Source organism: Piliocolobus tephrosceles, chromosome 2, assembly GCF_002776525.5.
Source record: "Piliocolobus tephrosceles isolate RC106 chromosome 2, ASM277652v3, whole genome shotgun sequence".
Lineage (NCBI taxonomy): Eukaryota > Metazoa > Chordata > Mammalia > Primates > Cercopithecidae > Piliocolobus > Piliocolobus tephrosceles.
The window spans coordinates 71,728,545-71,752,183 of NC_045435.1; the positions used below are offsets into that span (position 1 = coordinate 71,728,545).

General features: G+C 39.2%; 1 protein-coding gene across 2 annotated transcripts in view; it reads left to right on the plus strand.

Moving 5' to 3' along the window:
• The window catches only part of ADAMTS9 (ADAM metallopeptidase with thrombospondin type 1 motif 9), a 192,312-nt gene that overhangs the window by 37,608 nt on the left and 131,065 nt on the right, over nt 1–23,639 (plus strand). For both annotated transcript variants that reach the window (XM_023200389.2, XM_023200398.2), the window contains 8 exons: nt 145–291; nt 1,535–1,676; nt 3,394–3,498; nt 9,388–9,533; nt 17,248–17,429; nt 17,519–17,655; nt 19,494–19,611; nt 19,869–19,964. In XM_023200389.2, coding sequence (XP_023056157.1) covers nt 145–291; nt 1,535–1,676; nt 3,394–3,498; nt 9,388–9,533; nt 17,248–17,429; nt 17,519–17,655; nt 19,494–19,611; nt 19,869–19,964 — 1,073 coding nt within the window. The remainder of the gene's footprint in view (nt 1–144; nt 292–1,534; nt 1,677–3,393; nt 3,499–9,387; nt 9,534–17,247; nt 17,430–17,518; nt 17,656–19,493; nt 19,612–19,868; nt 19,965–23,639) is intronic.

Here is a 23,639-nt window from a genome sequence, read left to right on the forward strand (position 1 = left end):
TTTGTTCTGCTTACCAGAGTTCAGGTTCTTATCCAAAATGCAGTTAAATTTTTTTCTCTTAGATAGATGCATTCCTGAAGCAATTAGAACAGCATGATCCCTTGGTATTTATTGACATTCTCATCATTGTCTCATTGGCTTTAGGTTTAACATGCCTCATGATGACAACAACAAATGTAAAGAAGAAGGAGTTAAGAGTCCCCAGCATGTCATGGCTCCAACACTGAACTTCTACACCAACCCCTGGATGTGGTCAAAGTGTAGTCGAAAATATATCACTGAGTTTTTAGAGTAAGACTTGAACATTCTTTTAGCACAAACTTGTAGTGCCTGGTCTACATGTAGTGAACTAATTGTGGGAAAGACAATACAAAGTCAAACGTTCCTTTTCAGTTATTTTTGTTGACATTCCTTGGAGAAGGCAAACAAACAAACAAGCAAACAAATACTCTCTGACATCTGTGTAGTTCATATCCTTGCCAGAGTTTAGAAGATTACAGACTGAGCTAAAGAAAAGGTTGGAATCTTAAAGAGGATGTGCAAATGTTGCTTCATTTTGGGTAAAGTTTTGAGATTTGTTCAGACATTGGGAGAGGGACTATGAATCTGATTTCTTGATGAAGGCCACAAGTATTTATGCGCTTCTAATGTAGTAATTTTGGCCTGAAAAGGGGTGGGGTAGTGAGATGATCCCAAAGCAGAGTCTGTGGATGAGTGGAAATTACAGTAGCTCCCACATTGTTGAATTGAGGACCTTCTCTCTCTGCCTCACTCTTCCTCTCCCCCCTTCCCTCCCCCTTTTCTCTTTTTTCCCATTTTCTTTCTTTTCTTGTTTTGTTTTTTTAAGCTTCCTGCTAGGCTGCTCAAAGATCCAATTACATTATACAATGCCTCTGTGTCACAGATTTATTGCTTTTCTCTCTCAGAAGTATGAAAGGTTAAGTGATTGTCCCAGAGTCACCGAGTGTATATTTCTGCAACCACAGGGAAGAGGAGGCTTTATTAATCAGAACTCAACGGGTGTGAATTTTCCAGGAGAGGTGTTTGCTGAAAACGGAAAGAACTGGAGGGTTGCTGTTTTTCTTTTTAACCAGATGGTGTACAGTGTTTTCTTTCTATGAGTCATTGATTTGCTCATGCATCCCTTCAGCAAACATTTACTAAGCACCTGTTGTCATGGACAGGGCCCTGTGCTTGGATGAAAAAGACACTATCTTTGCCCGTTAGAAGCTTACAGTCTATTGGGAAAGATAGTCAAACACAAACAGATAATTGCTGTGAAGTGTGATCAAACATTGTAGCAGTTGTATATTTCCTGCTGGCTATGTTGTATTCATTGCATGTGGTTCTACAAAGTAAAGAGCAAAAATGTAACTTCAGCATCTGGATTTAATCTTGGATGTAAAGAATAAAGCACATGTTAAAAAGTAACTGTCCTCTCTACCATTACAATGGTGGAGTGGCCTTTACCATTATCTGGAGCTCTTGAGAGCCACCGTTCTCACCATCTGTGTGTTTCTGTGTATTTCCATAGCACTGGTTATGGCGAGTGTTTGCTTAACGAACCTGAATCCAGACCCTACCCTTTGCCTGTCCAACTGCCAGGCATCCTTTACAACGTGAATAAACAATGTGAATTGATTTTTGGACCAGGTTCTCAGGTGTGCCCATATATGGTAAGTGTAGGAGGGCCACTTCTGCCCTCATCTACTGATTCTGCTCTTCTTTTTATTCATAGTTTTCCATTGGATTCTAACTCGAATATAAACTACCCAAGGAAAAGCTGAGAGTAAAATTGTATATTAGTGATCATAATAATTATGAAGATGACGCAACAGTACTATTGCTCAGTGTTAAATAATGCTTTACCTGCACTTTCTCATTTCATCCTCATGATAGCCCAAAAGGGAGATGCCATCATCACTTTCATGTTACAAGTGAAAGTGAGGCTCAGAGGCAGCAAGGTTACAGAGTTGGGAATTACAGAGCTCAGCTTTTTTCTCTCCTTGTCACCTTTAATGCCCTTGGACCTGTCCAGGTGACCTAAATTATAGGGACTCTTTAAGATTCAGAAGAGGTAACTCATGAGACAAACATGTTTCTGTGTTTTAGCTTGTCAAGGTAACATCCTGTGACCAACTGGGGCTTGAAATCATTTCTGCTGGGGCCTCAGCTGGGATGGCTGTGTGATATAGCCTGATGCATGTGTTGTGGAGGTTTGGGCCAGTGACATCATCTAGCAGTTATCAGGTTGCCATGAATCAAGTTTATTCAAAATTTTGTTATTATTTCCATGGCAATATTTGTTATTATTTCCATGGAATACTATTGTACTTCTCAATTCACCAGGCAATCTCTGAAGAAACACACACACACCACCCCAAAGAGACAGAATGGGCCACCCCATAGAAGCACAGTTCTGCTCCTCTGCAACCTGATAACTGCAGTATCTTCAGAGATTGCCTGGTGAATTGAGAAGTACAATAGTATTCCATGGAAATGATAACAAAATTTTAAATAAACTTGATTCATGGCAATATTTGTTTTTGTGTTATTCATGATAGGAAAAATTAGGAGTCATTGAACTGCCAAGCAAAAGAAAGGTTAAGCAAATTATAGTGTCTCCCTTTTGTAGCAATTGAAAATGATCTGCGTCTGGGAACATGCTCCTGATATAATTTTAAGTTAAGATAACATGATAAACAATTTTATAAAGTATGATCTCAACTCTAAAAGGGGAGAAAAAGCTACAGAAAAGATGGGGTAGTTTGAAACCTTTTCTATTTAAAAAAATAAACTTTTAATACTTGTGCAACTTTTCTACTGTAAGTGTGGTTTATTTTAATAATTAGGAAAAATAAAAAAAATTTTTTAAATGTGCCCTGAAATAGAGTTAAATATAGCAAATGGAATAAATCTAAAAAACAGAGCATTTAGAGGAGGAAGAAAGCAAGTTGTAGGATATGTCAGTATGGTGCAGTTGTAAAGCTTACATGCTGTCTATTACCGGAGATTTATTACCATTTGTAGTAAAAGTGTTGGGAATGATGAAGTGATGAACACTACTCAGGACTGTGGTCACTTCTGGTAAGAAAGGGAAGGGAAAGGGACCTGGGATGAGTACATAAGGCCTTCAGCTGTGCCTGTGAAGTTTTCTTTCCTTAGCTTGGTGGTGGGTACATGGGTATCCATTACCAGACATAGAAATGTGTTTTATGGGCTGCTGTCTATATCTCTTTTAATATTTTAGCATTTATCATGCCAAGAAAAGAATTTCCTTTCCAACTTACCCTATATCATTAGCGAAACATTAGTTGAAAGCAAGCTTTGCCTTGTTTGATACTGTCAAATAAATCATTTGTCACTCAATTGCCATTTCATTGAATTGAGCAGATGCAGTGTAGACGGCTCTGGTGCAATAATGTCAATGGAGTACACAAAGGCTGCCGGACTCAGCACACACCCTGGGCCGATGGGACGGAGTGCGAGCCTGGAAAGGCAAGTAATGCCCTGTTCTGTCCTTCTGTCTTAGGGCAGAAATGTGCAAAATTTTGGCTGTATGATCAGACACCAATGTTTAGAATATAAAACAATGCAGTCTGTTTTAGCATGCATAATATTTTTTAGAGGACAGATATTTAGCTTACTATTAAAAATTGTGGAACTTAGATTATATAATGCTAATACCAGAGAATATACCTATCATTATTGCTTCAATATTAAGACATTCTCTCAACTTAAGACTTTCTCTCATTTAAACATTTCTAAAATTCCAGTGTGCCTATGGAAACATTTAATGTGAGATTTTATTTCTTTTTCTTCTCTTTTGGGGTGACACTGGAAAGCTATTGGTAAGTTGATGGAACAGTTTAGAATCAAGGAAATATAGAAATATAGTACATCTATTGCAGGTACTACTATGATATCAGGCTTTTGCCAACCAGTGTTACTCCATTTAAGGAGCTATAATGTCATCCAGGATATATCCAAATCCAGGTTCTCATGCGCTGGTTATAATTGTTGCTACTGATTTGTTAATAGCTAAACAGAATCTGCTACTTTTGTGGCCCAGTGGTAACAGTGTCTCATGCGCCTAGGAGTATGATTAATTTAACCTTCTGTACCTAGTGTGCATTTAAAAAAAAAAATGGTGGCATGTCAGTGATACCACCATCAGCCCAAAAATTTGGTTACAAAAAGTTTTAGATATAAATCCCAATTTTAAAAAAAATACACATGGAAAATGGCATTCTATCTGTAACTTACCAAGGATACAATCCCTGAATGATATTTCTGAGTGGTTTGTTATCCTTCTATATGTGTTTCCCTTTTTTCTCTCCTCTTTGCATTGTCTACTTTACTTACTTTTAATAATTCTCATCTCATTTCGCTTTCCTCCGCTTTACCTTATAGAATCAGTAGCACCCAGAATGTTTCTGTGGAAGAGCTCCTAAGATGATGGAACTTCATTCCCTGTTCCCTGATCTTATAGAGAAGAAACTTCTCAGTTTCTTGTCTCACAATGAGTGATTTGTCCAAGGTCACTCAGATCATTTGGCACAGCCCCTCCTCACCTGAAGGGGCAGCAGGTCCTACTGGAGTGGCCCTAACTCAAGCTCACTGAGCTCCTCCAGTTTGTGATGGTCAAAGAGGAAGACTAGTGGATTTTTCAGTGTTAAATGATCCTGAGGATATGAAAGTTTAAAAATATAAAGGCCAATGCAAAAATAAAAATTTATAATGAAGATGCTTTTGTCTTTGACTTAAATTTGCAACAGAGTCAGCTCATGTTCTGATTTCTCTGTGGCTGGGACCTCATCAATTGAGAATACAGCTTTCCTCAATAACAGCCTAACAAAAAGTGTATACGGATATAAGCGTAATAGCTTCTAGAGCTTTCATTGGTGTAAAGGGAAATATATCTCTTTGACCAAAGAGTGAATCTTTGCAATACATGTTGAATCTTTGCAAGACATAAAACTTAGTGGATTGGTGGCCACAAAATCGTAGTTTTGTCTGAGAGTCCATGGCAGCCATTAAAAATTGAATATGGCACTCATTCTTACAAAATCAAGATGTAGCCTCAGAGTCCTTCTAAACACAAAGATCCAAACAACTGCTACCAGTTGGTAGGAGATAACAATAAACATAACACCTATTTGACAACTTGGTTAGTTGGCTTGGGTTAGAACCAGCCCGTTATATTACTTAAATTGAATCTGTTTGATCTCAGCAAAATAACTGGTATTTAGTTGTGGTTCTTAACCTGATGGACCCACCCACTGTGTCTATTTCTGACACATGTTATTGCTGCAAAAGAAACACAACAAAGAAAAATTTTCAATCATGTGATGAAATGACTTGTATTTAGTAAAATTGTCATGAACGTGCTATCAAGCTCCATATAGCAGTCTGGTTACCCAACCAGTTCTAGAATGCAGAATAACTTGGAGGATGTCAGTTGTGTTTTTTCCCAATCTTCTATTTTTGCAGAAGAGGAGGGATAGTAGGGTAATCTTCTATCTTCTGAGGGGTGGGGAGCTTTGGGAGAGCTTTCAGCAGACCCTGCTCCTGCTGAACACAAGCAAGTGGGTGTGCTTGTAGCAAGAGTAGGAGCCTTCAAGGCATTCCCAAGGATGATTTTGGAGAAGAACTGTGCAGAGAAAATGACAGGTCCAGTTTTAGTTGTTTTAGAAAAGTGGCCATGTCTAGCAGCTTTTTATTAAAGATGTGGATATATATAAATACCCTGAAGAATATTTACACATTCTAGAAATGCCAAAGAAGGTGAATATATTGGCATAGAAATTCTTTGAGTTTTTTGCTTTGTTTCTTTTTCATAGAATTGCCAGTATGTGCGTTTTCTCTATATGCTAGCACATTCTGCCTCCCTTGGCCGCTCGGTTAATGTTTTTTCTTTCTTTCTCTTCTTGCTGTTCTGCTCCTGCAGCAGTAATCTGTCTTGGGCTGCTGACACAATGTTATTTTGATGAATGACTCACTAATGTCTCTTTATTTTCTCCACTCTCTTAAGTCCGTTAGCATTTTCATTTTAACCTTATTTGTGAGTCTGAGGTTTGAAATCCCTTTGTTTCAAGTTTCCTTTGGACAAAATCAACCTCTAAGTCCCCATTCCAACCTCTTAAAAAGATACATTTGTATAAAATACTATTTAAATGGTTTTGGACACTTTAAATAAAGGCTGACTTTATTTCAGCTCTTATTTCACCAGCCACTTAATGTTTTGTTATGATGTCATAGTAATTTTGCTATGTGATGATTATTTGTAGAATTTTCCAGGTAAAATAGATTATCTTGGTGCATGTTTCCCAAACAGCCCCCATTCCCAGCATCTGTCATATCAGACACTTTTCATATTCCTCTGAAGTTCTTCCTCTCTTTTGGACACCTGTCAATGGTCATATCACTAAGAAATATTTAATTTCCATATCAGTTTTGAATTAGAAGTTTTCTTTTAAAAAGCAACTGTGAGGACATTTGAGTGCAGTGCTAAATGGTAGCGTTCTGATAAACCTACCTCCTTGTTTTGTTCTGAGGTTTATAGTAATGCTTAATGAGAAGAGTGGTCATTTGGAATTTGTTCTCTTGTGGAAATAAAATCTATAAAATAAAGAGATCCAGAAACTGAAGTCTGAAGTGCTAAGAGGGAAAAAATATATTTCCAGAAAACTTAATTTTGTCCTCAAGGTACAAAATGGCTGTCTTAGCTCCAGCCATGGAGTCTGACTTCCCCGTGGAATGAAGCCAAAGAGTTCAGAGGGCCTCTTGAATAATCCTACCCAGTGAATTCTGCTAACTTCCCTTTGACTACTGCTATCCATAGGGAAACTTTGGAAAATATAGGTTCTATAGCCAAGATAAAGGGGAGGATGGATATTGAGTGAATAATCTGGAGGCTCAGCCTCACCTAGCCATCTCATTAATCTTACTTTTGGTGAAAACTTCAGTCGTTTATTTAGATGTCTGAAATTGTCCCCTTTGCTCAGAGTTAAGAGGCAGTATGTGTCCCAGTTAAGAGTATGCACTGTTAAGTCTTGTCTATGTTTCAGTACCATTCCTGCCTCTTACTTATGTTTGGCATCAACCCCTCTGTCCCTTCATTTTCTTTGCTGTAATAATGGAAGTTATAATAGTACCTACTTCACAGTGTGTTGTGAGGACTAAGTTTGTATATATAATGCTTAGAACAGTGCCTGACAAATATTAAGTGCAGTGTACACGTTTGCCATTATCATTGCCACTGTTATTTAAGTGGGGTCCCCTATGTGCTAAGTTATATACTAAGTATATTACATACTTTTTCCCATGTTATACTCCAAATAATTTTGGCCAGTAGGTCCCCATTTTTTGGTTGTGGAAACAGACTTTAAGGACTCACCAAAGGCCACAGAATTATTTTGTAAAAGAGTTACCAGTCCCAGTGAGACCTGTTATATTCTGTTAAGTTTTGTCTGTCTAGACCCGCTGTGTCCAGTAGGGTGGCCACTAGCCACGTGTAGCTATGTTAAAATGTCAACATGAACTGAGATGTGCTTAGGTGTAAGATACACCCCAGGATTTGAAGACTTAGTATGAAAAGAAAGAGCATTAAAAAACTCATTAGTAGGCCTGGTGTGGTGGCTCAGTCCTGTAATCCCAGCACTTTGGGAAGCCAAGGAGGGCAGATTGCTTGAGCCTAGGAGTTTGAGATTAGCCTGGGCAACATGTTAAGACCCCCCTACCCCCAACTGTCTCTATAAAAAATAAAAAAATTTAGCTGAGCATGGTGGTGTACGCCTGTGGTCCTAGCTACTCGGGAGGCTGAGGTGGGAGGATCACTTGAGCCTGGGAGGTTGAGGCTGCAGTGAGCCATGATTGCACTACTGCACTCCACCCTGGGTGACAGAGGAAGACCCTGTCTCAAAAAAATAAATAAATAAATAAAACAAAAAATATCTTGAGTAATGTTATATAGATTACATGTAGAAATAACAATGTTTTAAATAGATTGGGCTAAATAAAATAAATTAAGTTTTTTATGTGACTTTAGAAATTCTTAAATTATATATGTGGTTCATGTTCTGTGTCTACAGGACAGAGGTACTCTAGACAAAGCTGTCCGTCTGTTCATTTATTTTTATATGTATATTTTCTAAGAAATGTTCACAGCCACTGTAAAGACAAATAGGAAGTGATTGCCAGAGAGTGGCGTAGTCCCCACTGCCTCGGTGTGCATTTCATGGGTCCTGAGTCACCCGGGGTTCAGATGCAGAACGTCTTAAGCCTCAGCCAAATAGCCCAGGGAAGGGGACGTGTCCTCAGATACTGTAAGAGGATAATTACAAGGGAGGAGGCCAGACAGACTGGAGAAAGCTTAATTGCACTGTTTAAATAATTGTTTACCAAGCATTGTGTGGGGGTGGGGCCTGCTATTCCCACTGAGACCTTCACCTACCTCTTATTTTTCCACTTTCCTTGCATACTGCCCCACCCCCTGGTCTTCAAACTTCTCTGCCTCTCCCCTCTTGGCGGCTGTGTCCTCCCTGGGGATAAATCATGACAGCCGCCACCAGCTCTGCTCCAGAGATCTGAGCGAGCCGCGGGGCGTCACCCTCCTGTGGCCACTGCCGCCACTGTTCCTTTGTCCATTGCTCAGTGACCTCGGCTTTGTGTCAGGGCTTCACACCCCAACAATGGGAGAGGGTTGGAATGGCTTCTCTCCTCCCTTGTCCTGCTGAGGAGTTTTATTTTGTTTTATTATTATTTTTTAAACATCATGGCCTTCTTCCTGCTCCAGGCTGGAGAATCTGAAACCATTAGTAACCAACAAGTAATAAAGTTTAGGGCTCTCTGTAGTGTGTCCGTTTTGCTTTCGTCTCATCCTGACAGCTTTCCTGGAGTGTGTTTATAGGACTCATGTAACTTGCTTTTTTTTCCCCTCTCCAATATAATTAAAATTGGGAGCAATAAAGCATTATAGTTTACCAGACTTGTAACTTCTCTAGGCCTTGTTGATGGAAATTCACTATGCAAATCTTATAACTCATTTTGACCCTGTCTATAACCACCCTTCCCATTTCCACTCCTGGTTTTTCCAAGTAAACTAATTGAGCCGTTTGAAGCTTGCCATTGGAGTTACCCTGTCAGCCTGGAGCCAGTCACTGGCCAGTTGTATTCAAGCAAGCTGTAAAGGAAGACCCAGCCTAAAATCACTAAGTGTGAGATTAAAATCCCTATAGTTTCTAGTATTCATATAGGTGATGAATCTGCAGCATTTCAAACCCACACATGGAAAAGAATTAAAGTATGGTGTGTTTAAAAGGATAGCCAGTCCTGTAACAACTCATAGCGCCAAGTCTCCCTCACTATTCCCCTTATTAAATACAGCACTGCAAGTATGGATTTTGTGTTCCCAAAGAAATGGATGTCCCTGTGACAGATGGATCCTGGGGAAGTTGGAGTCCCTTTGGAACCTGCTCCAGAACATGTGGAGGGGGCATCAAAACAGCCATTCGAGAGTGCAACAGACCAGAGTAAGTCCTAGAATGTATAACTGTTATTATTGGCATGGCAGGAACAAGAGATTCCTAAAGGGAATAATTTTGGTGGATGAAGAGCACGTTCCAAATTAGAGAGCTAGAAAGAACATAAACTTCAAGGGCTGCTTAGACCCACTGGACCCAAAGTCTATTTCCAGGCACTTCTCCCCGTATTATTGTTTTTCTCTCAAGATCCTTTGTTATTCACAGTTTTATCTACCAAACAGATGATGGTTTTGGGGTTGGTCTGTTTCCCAGTGTTGACAATCAGGCAGGTCTCACTCTCCCCGCTACACTCAGAGCTTAAGATAGCACACTAATGGAGTGACTAGATAGATTTTCACATGGAAACAAAAAAACTGGGCATTTTCATCCAGTTTGTAGACTAATATACTCCCTCTAGTTAGACCTCAAGGGACCTGGGACCCCAAATCAAGAATTACTTTTTATTTTTTTTTTCTTTTTTTTTCCCACTAATAATGTGTTCTGTGATAAGGAATTACTTTTTTAATCAATCTAGTTGTGTTACAGGTGAGACAGCTGAAGTCCCCATCCTACAACCTGACATTTTACAGATTGAGAGTCTCTTGCCTTTCAGAATAATTCTCATTGTGTGACCATGGCAACTTCTACCAGCCTAACCTTGTTAGGACTGACATGTTTAAATAAAGTCCATGGACTTTTTCCCCCAGCATTTGTCATAGCAGACATGGGTAGGGTGGGGTGGGTTGGAGGGTTGGGGAAGCCTGTTTATGGATAATAAATTGCTATCTTCATTTTGAAAAATGACATCCAATTTTATGTAGATCTAAGACATATATAGTTGAAAAGGAATAGAAAATAATAGGTAAGTAAAAGTAAGTAATAGTTTGTATGGCACTTTTTCAGACTTGCCATGGAACCTATTTAGGCTGGGGAACCAAGAAATCTATAGGAATAGTTTTTCAATGTAAAAACCCACAACCACTTTGAAGACCCTAGCTGCTTTGGGATTTTGTAAAATGATTTCCTCTAGCAGTCTCATTTATTTTTAATAGCTTAGATCATGGATAGCAAACTCTATTGTACTGAGAAGCAAACAGGTGAAGTAAAGGAACTAAGTAGGCTAGGGTAATACAATAGTTGTATTGTAGAGATCAAATGCAGGGCACTACTCAGGTCTGACTGATTGTTCAGAGGTAAGAAAAGAGTCTAATATTGGCACAGCTTCCAAATCTTTTCTGTGAAAAATCTGAATTGTGTGAATCAAAAAGAACATAGCTGTAGGCAACTGGTTTGCAAGCCCTGGTCTAAATGCTCTGTACTACAAATCTCAGATGATGATTAATTTACTTTAACTTATTTTTGTTCATAACCCAACCTTATTTCATGTCCATGTAGTGGTCAACAAGGAAGATAACTAAAGGGCTATGAGATATAGACTCTGTTCTGTAAAACTAACACTGTCGCTATAGATAAAAATGAATAAGCCTTAGATTTTTGATATAGCCTATATTTTGAATTAGTTTTTAAAATATTAGTATAAATATAGATCATGCTTAAAAAGATTCAGACACAAACATATAGAATATTTTAGAAGTTGTCACATTATTCCTACTTCCTGCCTATTCCCCATGAGAAATAATCACTGAAAAAAAATTGGATGTGTGTCATTTCAGGCTTTTAGAAAAGATTGTGGATGTAAATATGTATTATATGAAATAAGTACCATATAATATAAAATAAGTATATATAATATAAAAGAAGGTTCATACTGCTTTTTAAACTCAGCTATACATCCTTATTGCTGGTGTTGTTGAAGCTTTAAAAGAAAACCTTGTATTGTAACAACTAATATGATGAATTTTTACATATTAAAAACTATTTGTTGGCTACATTGAGCAAAGTTATTAGTTTGTAGTAAATGCTATCATGAGGGTATGAAATTGCAAACAGTGACCACTTTATAAGCACTTAAAACATTTTTGACTCAAGAATTTTCCATTCAAAATAAGTATTTGGCCTTTTTTTAAATATTACTTTTTTAAGTCTTGAGCAATTCTAGAAGTAATGTGAAAAGTGGAGAGAGATAAATCACTCCATAATTGGAATGGGCTAGACAAAGAAAATCACCCAGTGTAAAGATCTCAGCAGAAAAGGATCTTGAGCTTCAAAGTGCAACAAAGATCCTCACATTCAGAAGTTAAGAACCAATCATTAAAGACCTCAATTAGAGGTCCTTGTCGCTGCTGTTTGCTATGGGAATTTTTTTAAAAAAAAAAAAAAAACAATCCACCTAGTTGAGTGTCAGCACTGACATCATTTCATTAAAGCTCCTCCAAGTTATTTGCACTTTAGGATGTCCCTGTTAATTGAGGAAGGAGACTGCCTCTGAATACGGAGGTTACAATGGCTCTGGGGGAGTCAATTGAAAAGAGAAAGGAACACAGAAAAGGGAAAATCAGATCCAAATCTCAGTTTAAAAGCTTGTTCAGAGAAATTCACAGAGCAGATGGTTCATTATGTAGAATGTAGAAGTGGTTGCTGTCACGCTTCTCAGGGAGTTTGAGGGGAACAGCTCTCCCCCTCACCGGGAATATGCCTTTTGTCAGTTTGACGAGCCCTTACAATATAATGGAGTACTCTGTTTTTAGAACCCAAGGTACAAGGTATGTCTCTATTAAGGACACTGGATTGTTTTGTCTTTTTTCACAGTATTTATCTGATTCAAGAGTGTATTTATTTAGCATCCAGAGACTTTATAGTATATTCTTAGGAGTTTTTTTTTACCCCGAAAGCATAAAAGCCAAAAAAGATGAGATTATGCTCTACTCCATGAGCAAGCTGTAGAGACCATATGCTTTCTAATTTTGGTCACAAGATATTTTGGTCTCAAGTGGTATATATGGGGCTACAGGTGGGGCCCTTACATTTTGTCTTCAGGTGCTTTGTTTTTTTTTCATCTCAATTTTGATACATGCCCTACAGATAAGATGATCATGGTTCTGGTTTGCAACAACAGTCTCTCGTTCTATCTGTTGCCCTGGAGGAGTTATTAATAGCTCCCATTTTCACTCTCAGAACGTTCTTGATTAGGCAATTAATTATATGGTCTCCCAGCCTATAAGAAGTGTGTAATAGAGTAAAATTTAAAATCAGAACCACCAAAACATAACTTACAGTACCAAAACTAGACTGAGCTTTGGAACTAGAAGATGTATTTTCAGGCTTTTCGGCCCTATACTTGTTTTGTGCTCACAATTTGGCTCAGAGCTTCCTTGTGGCTGAAACAAAATGGTACATAGAATTGTTACAGTCTATCAAAAACAAAAATCATATCAGTTCCTCAGGAAAGGCACAGCATTTTATTTTTCCAATGCTTCTATTTTGCTTTTAAATTAGGAGATAGGTTAAAATTTGAAAATAATAAACTCAAAACTTTGAGAAAAAAAAAGATTATGAACTAGGTATTTCCCCCTTCGGCTCTCTCCATAGCAACTGCTTATGAAATCTTACTTTAAAAACATATTCAAGACATATGTCTATTTCATCCAAAAAATGAATTTCTCATTTGGCTGTAAGGAATTACAGCAAGGCTTTTTTTGAGGCACTCGGTTTGGATGAACTTGTTTCAAAATGTTGAGAATTGGTTACTGTGGAGGAGCCATTAACTAATGAACACATAAAAGAATCCAGTTTCATAGACTGCCCCATTTGGAAAGATCATTAAAGATGGGCTGGTACAGCTCCCGCCCCATCCCATCTAATCTTTGAATAGCCTTTCAGCATTCTCCATAATTGGCCATCAGGCACCTTCTTAAAAACCTCGAAGCACAGGAATCACACTACCTTCTGGGGCTGCCTGTTGTATCTTTAGAAATGTCTTGTGCCAACCCTAAATCTGCCTACCCTAATTCATTGTACATAAACGTAGAAGTTGAGATTTCTGTTTAAACCCTTTTGCAGACCAAAGTTTAGCTTTCCTTGAGAATCGACTGTATCTGTGATGACCTCTGCAAAAATTTCGTTATAGTTTTGGTCATGCATCATCTTGAATTTCCTTTCTATGTATCAACAGGCATGGCTGTGTAATATGTGCTTGAAAGAAAGATCCAATTTAGCTGTGCATAATAGTAATTACTCTAGCAATTTCCTTAAACCCTTCCCATCCCTATTTGACATTCAATATTTTAAAAGGATCTTAATAGTTGGGAAATGTGGTTACTATTTTTTAAAGCTATATTTCCTATTATTTTCAACATTTGCCTACCTAGAAAAATATTCCTATTGAGCTAAATAATTAAGTTATAAATGATTTTTTTTCCTTGCTGAAAGATGAGTTTAGCTGGCTAAAGCTTTCTCTATTAATAGAGAGCAATAGTCCATGTAAATCAGGCAACAGTCACATTGCCTAGGAGAGAGGAAACATATATAGTTTAGAAGTCCATTTTATATTTGTTAAAGTCATGTTAATAATTAAGGAAAAAATTGTAACCTGCTTTTACATAAAAACAAATCAACTTGCAGACCAAGTTTTGATATGGAAAGAGGCCTGTCTCAAGGGAAACAGCCTGAAAGAGAGGCCAGGTCTTGAGCTTCTGGTCAGGGAGAGGTGGATTGGGTTCCCCTCTCAGTAGTGACAGAATTTGGAACGTAGCGCAGTGACACAAGAATAGTCCAGGGATCAGGAAACCTTTTCCATCAGGGCCAAATAGTAAATATTTTAGGCTTTGCACTTTACGTGGTCTCCATCACAATTACTCAACCTTACTGATACACGGAGAAACAAACATAGACAATGTGGGTGTGGCTATGTTCCAATAAAACTTTATTTATGGACACTGAAATTTGAATTTCCCATAGTTCACATGTATCCCAAAGTCTTCTACTTTTAAATTTTTTTTTTCAATTACTTTAAAATGTAAAACTTATTGTTAGCTAACAAGCCATGCAAAAATAAGTGGCGGGCTGGATTTGGCCCACAGGATGGTAGTTTGCCAAATCTTGTAATAGCTAAACTTTTATTAATCACTTACTATAAGCCACACTTTGTTCAAGTGCTTTGAATGTATTAATCTAGTTAACCCTCACCACAGCTTTATGAAGTAGATATTAGTGCCATCTCCCTTTTACAGACAAGCAAACAGAGGCTTGGCGAGACTAAGCAACTCGCCTAAGATTGCATCATTATTAAGAGGCATGGCTGGGATTCAAACCCTCTGTTTCCAGAGTCCATGTTTCTAACCATCAGGAGTATTGCCTCTCACATATAGTATTTTGTGTGTGTTTATAAAAAATGTTTTTTATAAAAATAAATCCCAAAATACTACTTGCCATGTTATAGTGGTCAAAGCAAGCAAAGGTGGAAACTGTTACCATCTGAAGGGAAGCCACCTGTAAGTCATAACTATTTGCAGTCCGAAGAACTACTGCATTTGATCAAGTTCAAGAATCAGCTAAGACTTGTTATATAAGAGAACAAAAAAAATCAATTTAAAAAACTTTATGTTCAAAGTGAAAGAAATATGAGTTACTTTCAGGCAATAAATAAATGATTGATCCACCATAGTCAGCTGGGACATCTGAAAAGATTCCATAATGATAATTTCAACTGGAGGAAAAATTGAAGGGGATCTTCCTTGTAGTACATTTAAAACATGTTTCACCTGAGCAGGTATACAGTCCTGATCTATTATTCATGGGTAATCTGTGATATTTTATGCATGAGACTGGGGTGCCTTGGTGCTGAGAAAAGGGCTTGGATCTAGGAAACCCATTCTGCATCTCTAAATGGCACCGAAAAAGAAAAGAAAAAAAAAAGACTCTGAACCACAGCATACGGATAACGTAGCAGACGTGCACAGAGAAGATTCTGGGAGACTTGGATTCCAGTCCTGACTCTCCTCCTTTGTTAACTGTATGAACTTTGGGCAAAGTACTTCTCTAAATGTCCTGTTACTTGGTATGAAAGCACCTCATCTTCCCTAGTCTTGGACAAGATATGAAGGAGCTTTCCCAGGTTGAATGAATAGTGCAGATATACAGTGTATGAGCTTAACTGTGTTTAATGCAGAAACAGACAGACGTAGACACGACTGTGTTATGTGCCATTTTGCATCCCTAGATGCAGTCTTCCGTATGATAAATAATGGTGAATGTTGATCAGACTTCTTGCTAAGTTCCTCAGAGTTACAACAAGCCTTTTAGGTACACAGCATCATCTCTGTTTTACATGTGAAGATAGAGCCCAGGGAGGTGAGACAGCTTATACAAAGTCATCCCTCCAACTTGTAACCGCAAAGCCAGTGCTCTTACTTTATGTTGCAAATCTTTGATCGAATGAGTACATTTATAACAATATCAGGACAAGCTTCCCTAGGAGGGCCTTTTTGGGACCTAGGCACGCTGCAGGAGCACTGAGTCCTGCCTCAGTGCTCAGAGTGGGTGCTGAAGGCAACTGCAGAATCAGATCAGATTAGATTGGGCAGTGCTGACATGTACTATCATAGTAGCTAACATTTTCTGGCATCTACTATGTACACTCATTTTAGAGAAGGGGAAAATTGAAGCTCAGGAAGACTGAGAACTTAGTCTAGGGCCACACAGGGCCAGATTGGAACCGAGATCCAGATAGGATACAGATAGAGGGTAGGGCCAGATTGGAACTGAGATCCAACTCCAGAGCTCCTTCTACCTCTCATTCTATATTTCATGAGCAGGGATATAGTTCTCATTCCCCAAAACTCCTGTTTGAAACAAACCAGCCAAAACCCCATTTTTTATAGTCCGATTACTCTAAAAGATTCGTTCTGAAGGAAAAAAGGTGAAAAACGTCCTTTCAGTTTCAGGGTGTTCTAGGGCAGTTGGGAAACCCGAGCTGTTTGAGCCCTGGGTAGGTGAGCCCCAGCTTCCTATGATTCTGTGATCCTCCCGTTTCCATGATGAATTTGGCATGCTGCTGACTGCTGGTAGATGTGTTGTATAATTTACTCTCTGGATCACATCTGGAATATACATGCACAGGGTTGCATGCCGAGATTAAATTTGCCCTGTGATGCTTTGCAAGGCATACGCCATACACTCGTCACACAAAAACTAATGAAACCAGTATGCTCTTTCCTGCTTCTCCTCTTAAGTTAGTCAAAATATGAACACATTCCCATTATTCCATTTTATTTGTGAAACAAAACAAACAAAAACAATGGTTGTCTGGAGAGAGACTGTAGAGGGACAGAATGAATGGAGGTGTGAGGGAACAAGTTTTTTATGGTCTCTTGTGAATATGTTGAGGTACAAAAGGAAGTTAGGGAGCATTCCAAACCACTCTTGGGTACCTTTCACCTTCTACATTTTTAACATTGAAGCACCGTGAATGTCGGGAAGAAAAGGAACAAAAAGTGGCCTAATAGATTCAGATTCAGGCTTTGTATCTCATACTTTAAGCTATACACTCTAACATTTATCTTCACAACAGCCTACAAGGTAGCTACATTCAATTTTGCAAATATAAGGGAGGCTTGCGGAGGTCAAGTGACTTACCCAAGGTTATACGCATCATGGTATTGACAGCAGGAATGCAAAACCAGGATTCAGAGCTCTTGTCCATTCCTCTGTCATTTGCCACCCTAGATTTACTTCTCTAGAAGACAGGAAGTCACAAATGAAGGAATGATGTTCGGAGGAATACATGATAATACAGTGTGTGTGCTCTTCACTTTTTTTTTTTCAGGCCAAAAAATGGTGGAAAATACTGTGTGGGACGTAGAATGAAATTTAAGTCCTGCAACACGGAGCCATGTCTCAAGCAGAAGCGAGACTTCCGAGATGAACAGTGTGCTCACTTTGACGGGAAGCATTTTAACATCAACGGTCTGCTTCCCAATGTGCGCTGGGTCCCTAAGTATAGTGGAAGTAAGTGTGTCTGGTGTACGTATCCGCCATTGGCCGGCTGGCACCGAGGCCAAGCACAAAAGTCAAGTTGTATCATTTCTCCTCTCCAGTTCTGATGAAGGACCGGTGCAAGTTGTTCTGCAGAGTGGCAGGGAACACGGCCTACTATCAGCTTCGAGACAGAGTGATAGACGGAACTCCTTGTGGCCAGGACACAAACGATATCTGTGTCCAGGGTCTTTGCCGGGTAAGTCCCAGATGGTGTTTTCTTCACTGTGTTTTCCCGCTTCCAAGCTGTGGTTTGTGGCTTCCTAGATAGAATAGCAACTGCTAATATCTGTGCACTATTGCCAGGGCAGTGGTTCTCAAAGTGTGGCCCCAGGATCAGGGACAGCATCAGTATCACTTTTTTCTTTCTTTTTTTTTTTTTGAGATGGAGTCTCGCTCTGTTGCCCAGGCTGGAGTGCAGTGGCACGATCTCGGCTCACTGCAAGCTCCGCCTCCCGGGTTTACGCCATTCTCCTGCCTCAGCCTCCTGAGTAGCTGGGACTACAGGCGCCCGCCACCGCGCCCGGCTAAGTTTTTGTATTTTTAGTGGAGACGGGATTTCACCATGGTCTGGATCTCCCGACCTTGTGATCTGCCCGCCTCGGCCTCCCAAAGTGATGGGATTACAGGCGTGAGCCACCGCGCCTGGCCTAGTATCATTTTTTCTAACGCACGTTGTGCCAAAGTTTGGGAACCATTGCCCTTGATTTTTCTTGACATTTTCAGTCTCTGTGAGGGTCTTGCACAAAACCTCTCCTTAAAAATTTATTATAACAATTTGCACACACACTCCCTTGCTATAACCTCAATGCTTAAGCAAATGCTTCCTGACAGCAAATTTTTTAGATTGAATAGCTGAAGTCGAGAAATATGTCAGGAAGAATAGCTGGCCTCACTCTAGTTTCTCTCTGCATTTTTAACCATGATCATTTCTACCTAAGACATGCCTGTTAATTAATTATTCTTGAAAGGGAAATTGGGAAACTTCTGGGAAACAGCAAAGCATCAGAGCAGTGATTTCTCAGGGGTAGATACCATTTCACTGTTCTCGTTAGTCAAAAATTATATCTAATCCGGTTGGGCTCTGAGATGATGCCTCTGGTTTTTTTTGTTTGTTTGTTTGTTTTTGTTTTTGTTTTGTGTGTGGTCCAAAAGCACATTGGAGTTCCTGGTTGGAAGGATTTGATTGAAAGAATCCCTAAGGGTATCACTCACTGACTAATAGCTTATACTGCAGATTTCCTTATCTGTCCATTTCACAGCAACACATTGAGTTTTTCCTCAAAGATTAGTTCACACAAATGAACAAAATGGACAAGAATGTGGACTGTATTCTCCTGGTCTTCTGGTCATTGTCAGTGTATGTTTCAGAGTTCAGTGTACGTGGCTGCATTGTATTAATATGGGGAGAAATTCAGGAGGCCACTCGATGGAGCCTCAGGCCTGAAACTGGCGGCCCATGGTCATACTTCAGCTGGCATTCATAGCCAATATTTAAACGTATGGGATTTTACATAAAATCAATTTTTCCAGCTTCTTTGGAAAATTGGGAAAAAATGTCAACACAGGGCTCCCATCCCTCATGGCAGCAATAGTCTGGAGTGGACAGCGGCAACTCCCTCATGATGGGGCATGAGCTCTTTAATTACATACAGTCCTCACCTATGCCCTTTTTTTTCATTCCTAAGCAATTTTTTAAAAACATTACTGTGCTTACTTACACACTAGTGCTTTTCAAACTTTTATCTGTAGATGAAGCACCTGAGGAATCCTATTAAAATGCCAACTCTGATCCAGTAGATCTGGATGGGTCCTGAAATTCTGCATTCCTGACCACATCAAAGGTGCCCATGGCTGCTGGTCCAAGGACCACATTTTAAATAGCAAGGCAGTATATAATTTCAGTTTTCAACCTTTGCAAGTTTAAAGGGACTTGACTTTCTTGTCATTTTGAGTGCACACAAAAGAAACACATTATTTGCCATTTTATAATCTCTATAATACTTACATTTATTTCAAATCTTTTCTTTTTAAAAGCAAGCTGGATGCGATCATGTTTTAAACTCAAAAGCCCGGAGAGATAAATGTGGGGTTTGTGGTGGCGATAATTCTTCATGCAAAACAGTGGCAGGAACATTTAATACAGTACATTATGGTAAGAATCTGCTCCTAAGAACCGTGAGAAGGAATATGGTCAAAGTTTGAAAATTGTTAACCACATGTAATACTGAAAAGTATTAATGTTGAGCATAAAAATCAGTCTTGTTATGGTGGATTATCCATCGACTAGAAGGCACCTAATAGAATTATATGAGAATTACATTCTATTCCTTTGTTGTCCACTTTTTATTCCATACTTAGAGAAAGTGAACCGTTCTGTGGAGTACTGAATTTCTGCTAAATTCTTTTCAGGTTACAATACTGTGGTCCGAATTCCAGCAGGTGCTACCAATATTGATGTGCGGCAGCACAGTTTCTCAGGGGAAACAGACGATGACAACTACTTAGGTGAGACGGGATGCCCCACCACTTGTGAGTTCTGGTTCTATGGAGCAGTGGCCAGATACTACTTCCTTCCTGCTCTGGCATGCAGAGGGAGAGTTTTCAGATGTCACGGATTTGCATAAAATAAGTGCATCTCAAAATTCATCATTTTTTCTCCCTCATACGTATGCCCTCAGAGTATTGATTGAAAAGTTAGGTAGCTGCATTATTTGATATCAAGGGATTTACTCTGGATCTTAAAAAATATAAAGGCCCCAAGTCAACTTTTGAAAGTACTTATCTTCTAATTTTAGCATAAAATCCTTGCTCTCATTGGGTCTTTCCAAAAGCTGTCCTGTGGGAACTGACTTGCAAATGTTTTATTAGAAGCATTACTTGACTTAATTTTTATGTTATGAGCTCTAACCAGTAGCAGACCACTGGTAGACTTATTCAGTATTTCATTATGCCTGTTCATTGCAAAAGGTTCTATGGTGACATGTATTTTTCTTAAGTCATTACTAGAATAACAGTACTATACAGATTTTTTATCCTTTTCTCACTGAACCTAGGTGCATGATTAATTAATATCTATTCCTTATGTTTAAACCACACATACCAAAATGACACTGTGTTGATTTTCAACAGTTTGCTCAGCCCAGTCCCATCTTATTTTATTATTTATTTATTTCTTAATTTAAAGTTCTGGAGTACATGTGCAAGATGTGTAGGTTTGTTACATAGGTAAACGTGTGCCATGGTGATTTGCTATACCTGTCAACCCATCATCTAGGTCTTAAGCCCAGCATGCATTAGCTATATTTCCTGATGCTCTCCTTTGCCCACACATCCTGCATCCTGCAAGCCCCAATATGTGTTGTTCCCTTCCCTGTATTTTTGAGACAGGATCTCACTCTGTCACCCAGGCTGGAGTGCAGTGGTGTGATCACAGCTCACTGCAGCTTCAACCTCCCAGGCTCTAGTGATCCTCCCACCTCAGCCTGAGTAGCTGGGACTATAGGCACTCACCACTATGCACAGCTAGTGGTTTTTTATTTATTTTTATTTCTTATTTATAGAGATGATGTCTCACTATGTTGCCCAGGCTGTGCTTGAACTCCTGGCCTCAAGCAATCTTCCTGCCTTGGCCTCCCAAAGTGTTGAGATTACAGGCATGAGCCACCATGCCCAGCCCAGTCTCACTTTAATTTATTTTTATGTAAATTTCTGTAAGTGATTGTGAAATTTGCCTAACTGCCATTTGAAAGAAAGAGGACATGGAGAGTAGAGTCATGACCGAAAGGGATTTAACTGGTCACCTTACACAAAACTCTTCCCAGCCATGAAGAGCAGCGTGGCTTACACTCAGATCTAGAATAAATTAGAGCAGTCTTGCTGGGCAGTCAATCTTTAAAAGAAATGAATGTACTTTCATTTTCTTGTAATACCCAGGCAGGAACTCTATTTATTCATCTGAATTCAACCAGTATAGAGGCCCTTAATATAAGCATTTAGACATATTGAGCCAGAAAGTGAGTGTTTGTTGAATTGAATTAAAGCCTATATTTCTATTTTGGAATGTCTACACGAAGCTGCATAGATAGACAGTGAGCCTTTAGCTAAGCATGCTAATCAAGTATGATATTTATACATGACTCCATTATGGCATTTGCTATCACCATTTATTCACTCACTCACTTATTTAATATGTGCCAGGCACGCACTGTTCTAGGTACAATGAACAAAACAGATAAAAAAAATTTGTGTCTTCTTGGACATTACTTTTTAGTGGGACAATAAACAATAGGCAATAAACAGTAACCTGACAGATAAGAAAACTCCGTACTGTTACAGGTGATAAGTGCTGCTAGAAATCAGAGCAGGCTGAGGGAAATTGGGATACCAAGTGTGAGATGTGGACAGTAGAGTTGAAATGTTTGAATCACAGAGCAAGATAACAAACTATTTAGAGGAAGAGCATTCCAGGCAGAGGAAATAGCCATTGCAAAGTCCTTGAAATAGGGAAGAACAGAGGGAGGCAGTGTGGCTGTTGCCGAGTGAACACAGAGGACACTCCTAGGTAAGGTTAAACAGGACTAGGTCATAGACAACCATATAACCATTATAAGAACTTTGGTGTGGACTCAGAGACATCAGGAGCCACTGGAGGTTTTGAGCTGAGGAATGAGATCTTACTGCATTTATGTTTTTAAAGGAGCACTCTGGCTGGCACATTGAGAAGACATGGTGGGGGAAGTGTACAGGACAGAAGTGGTGACATTGATTAGGAAATCATTGCAGTAATTCAGGAGAGAGATGCTGGTGACTTGGCCCCAATGGGAGCAGTGAAAGGGGCAGTATGTGGTTAGATTCTGGATATCTTTTGAAGTTGGAACCAATATGATTTGCTGATGGATTGAACATAGTGTGTGAGAGAAATAAAGGAGTTAAAGGTACAAAGGAATCTCAAAACTTCAAGGTCAAAACCTGAGCAATAGGAAGGATGGAGTTGTCATCAACTGAGATGACGAGACGACTAGTTACATATTTATTATACTACCACTAGTGTTTTAAAGTTAGGGCAGGGTCTTTACGTCTTCAGCTACTGATATGAAGCCTACATATGATAGGTACAAAGCAAATGATTGCTGAATTGTTGAACAGCCATTGTCCATGCTGTCTTTAATGAATACATACGCTTAATGGAGAATGAGGTTACCTTGGAAATGTACATTGACCTCTTCTTTCAAGGGCCGTAAAGCCTTGCTTGGAATTAATTACTCTATGACGACATCAGCTTTTCACTACCCCAAATATCCAAATGAGTGGCAACTTTATAAGACAATTAACAAAGTTCTCAGGGAACTGTTTTCAAATTATTTTGCAGAGGGAATCCTTCATTTCTCCTTGAACAGCTGCAGAATGGAGCAAATATTTTTCTTTGTACACTTGGTTATAAATTTGAGCATGTGACTGCTGTGTCCTTACTGCTTCCTAATTAAATCAAACAGCATTGCATGCAGCCGGCTTTATAAATTAATTTCCTGAGACCTGAAGGCCATGTTGAGTTGCTCCTCTCCTCTCTTCGAAAGAGAGAAGGATTCTCTGCTATTCTTCTCTTTCTTGGAAAAATAATCTCCCTCCAAGTGGTGGCCTCAATTCAGTTCAACTTAATGAGTGCACATCAAGCACCTGAATTCAGGGAGGGCCTCCTGATAACCTTTTATTATTCACTCTAGGTTTCTTAATCTCCCTGTAAAGAATGAAAACAAAATTAAAGATTTGTCATCTGGGACAGGCAATCTGAACCAGTTATGGCTCTTTAATGGAATAGAATGGGAAAGTCACCTGTTGGCATAAGGAAGTCTCTCTAGAAGCAAATGAAAAGTGTGCAAGCCTACATTGCAAGTCACAGTTCACTGAGTGTGAAAGTCGAGACCTCAGAGCCTTTGAACCTCACAGTGGTTACTCAACAAGTTAGGAAGAATTTGATGTTGTCATCAAGTCTGGCGTGTGTAAATATTTACTCTTGGCTTGAGGGAAGATACAGCAAATGCACTGAGAAGGTTTTACAACCCACACTGGGTCTCGCGTTGAGTCCAGTCACAGATATTCCATTGCTAAGCAAAGCAATCTTCATCCTTATCCCTTATGTGTGTGTGTGTGTGTGTGTGTGTGTGTGTGTGTGTGTGTGTGTGT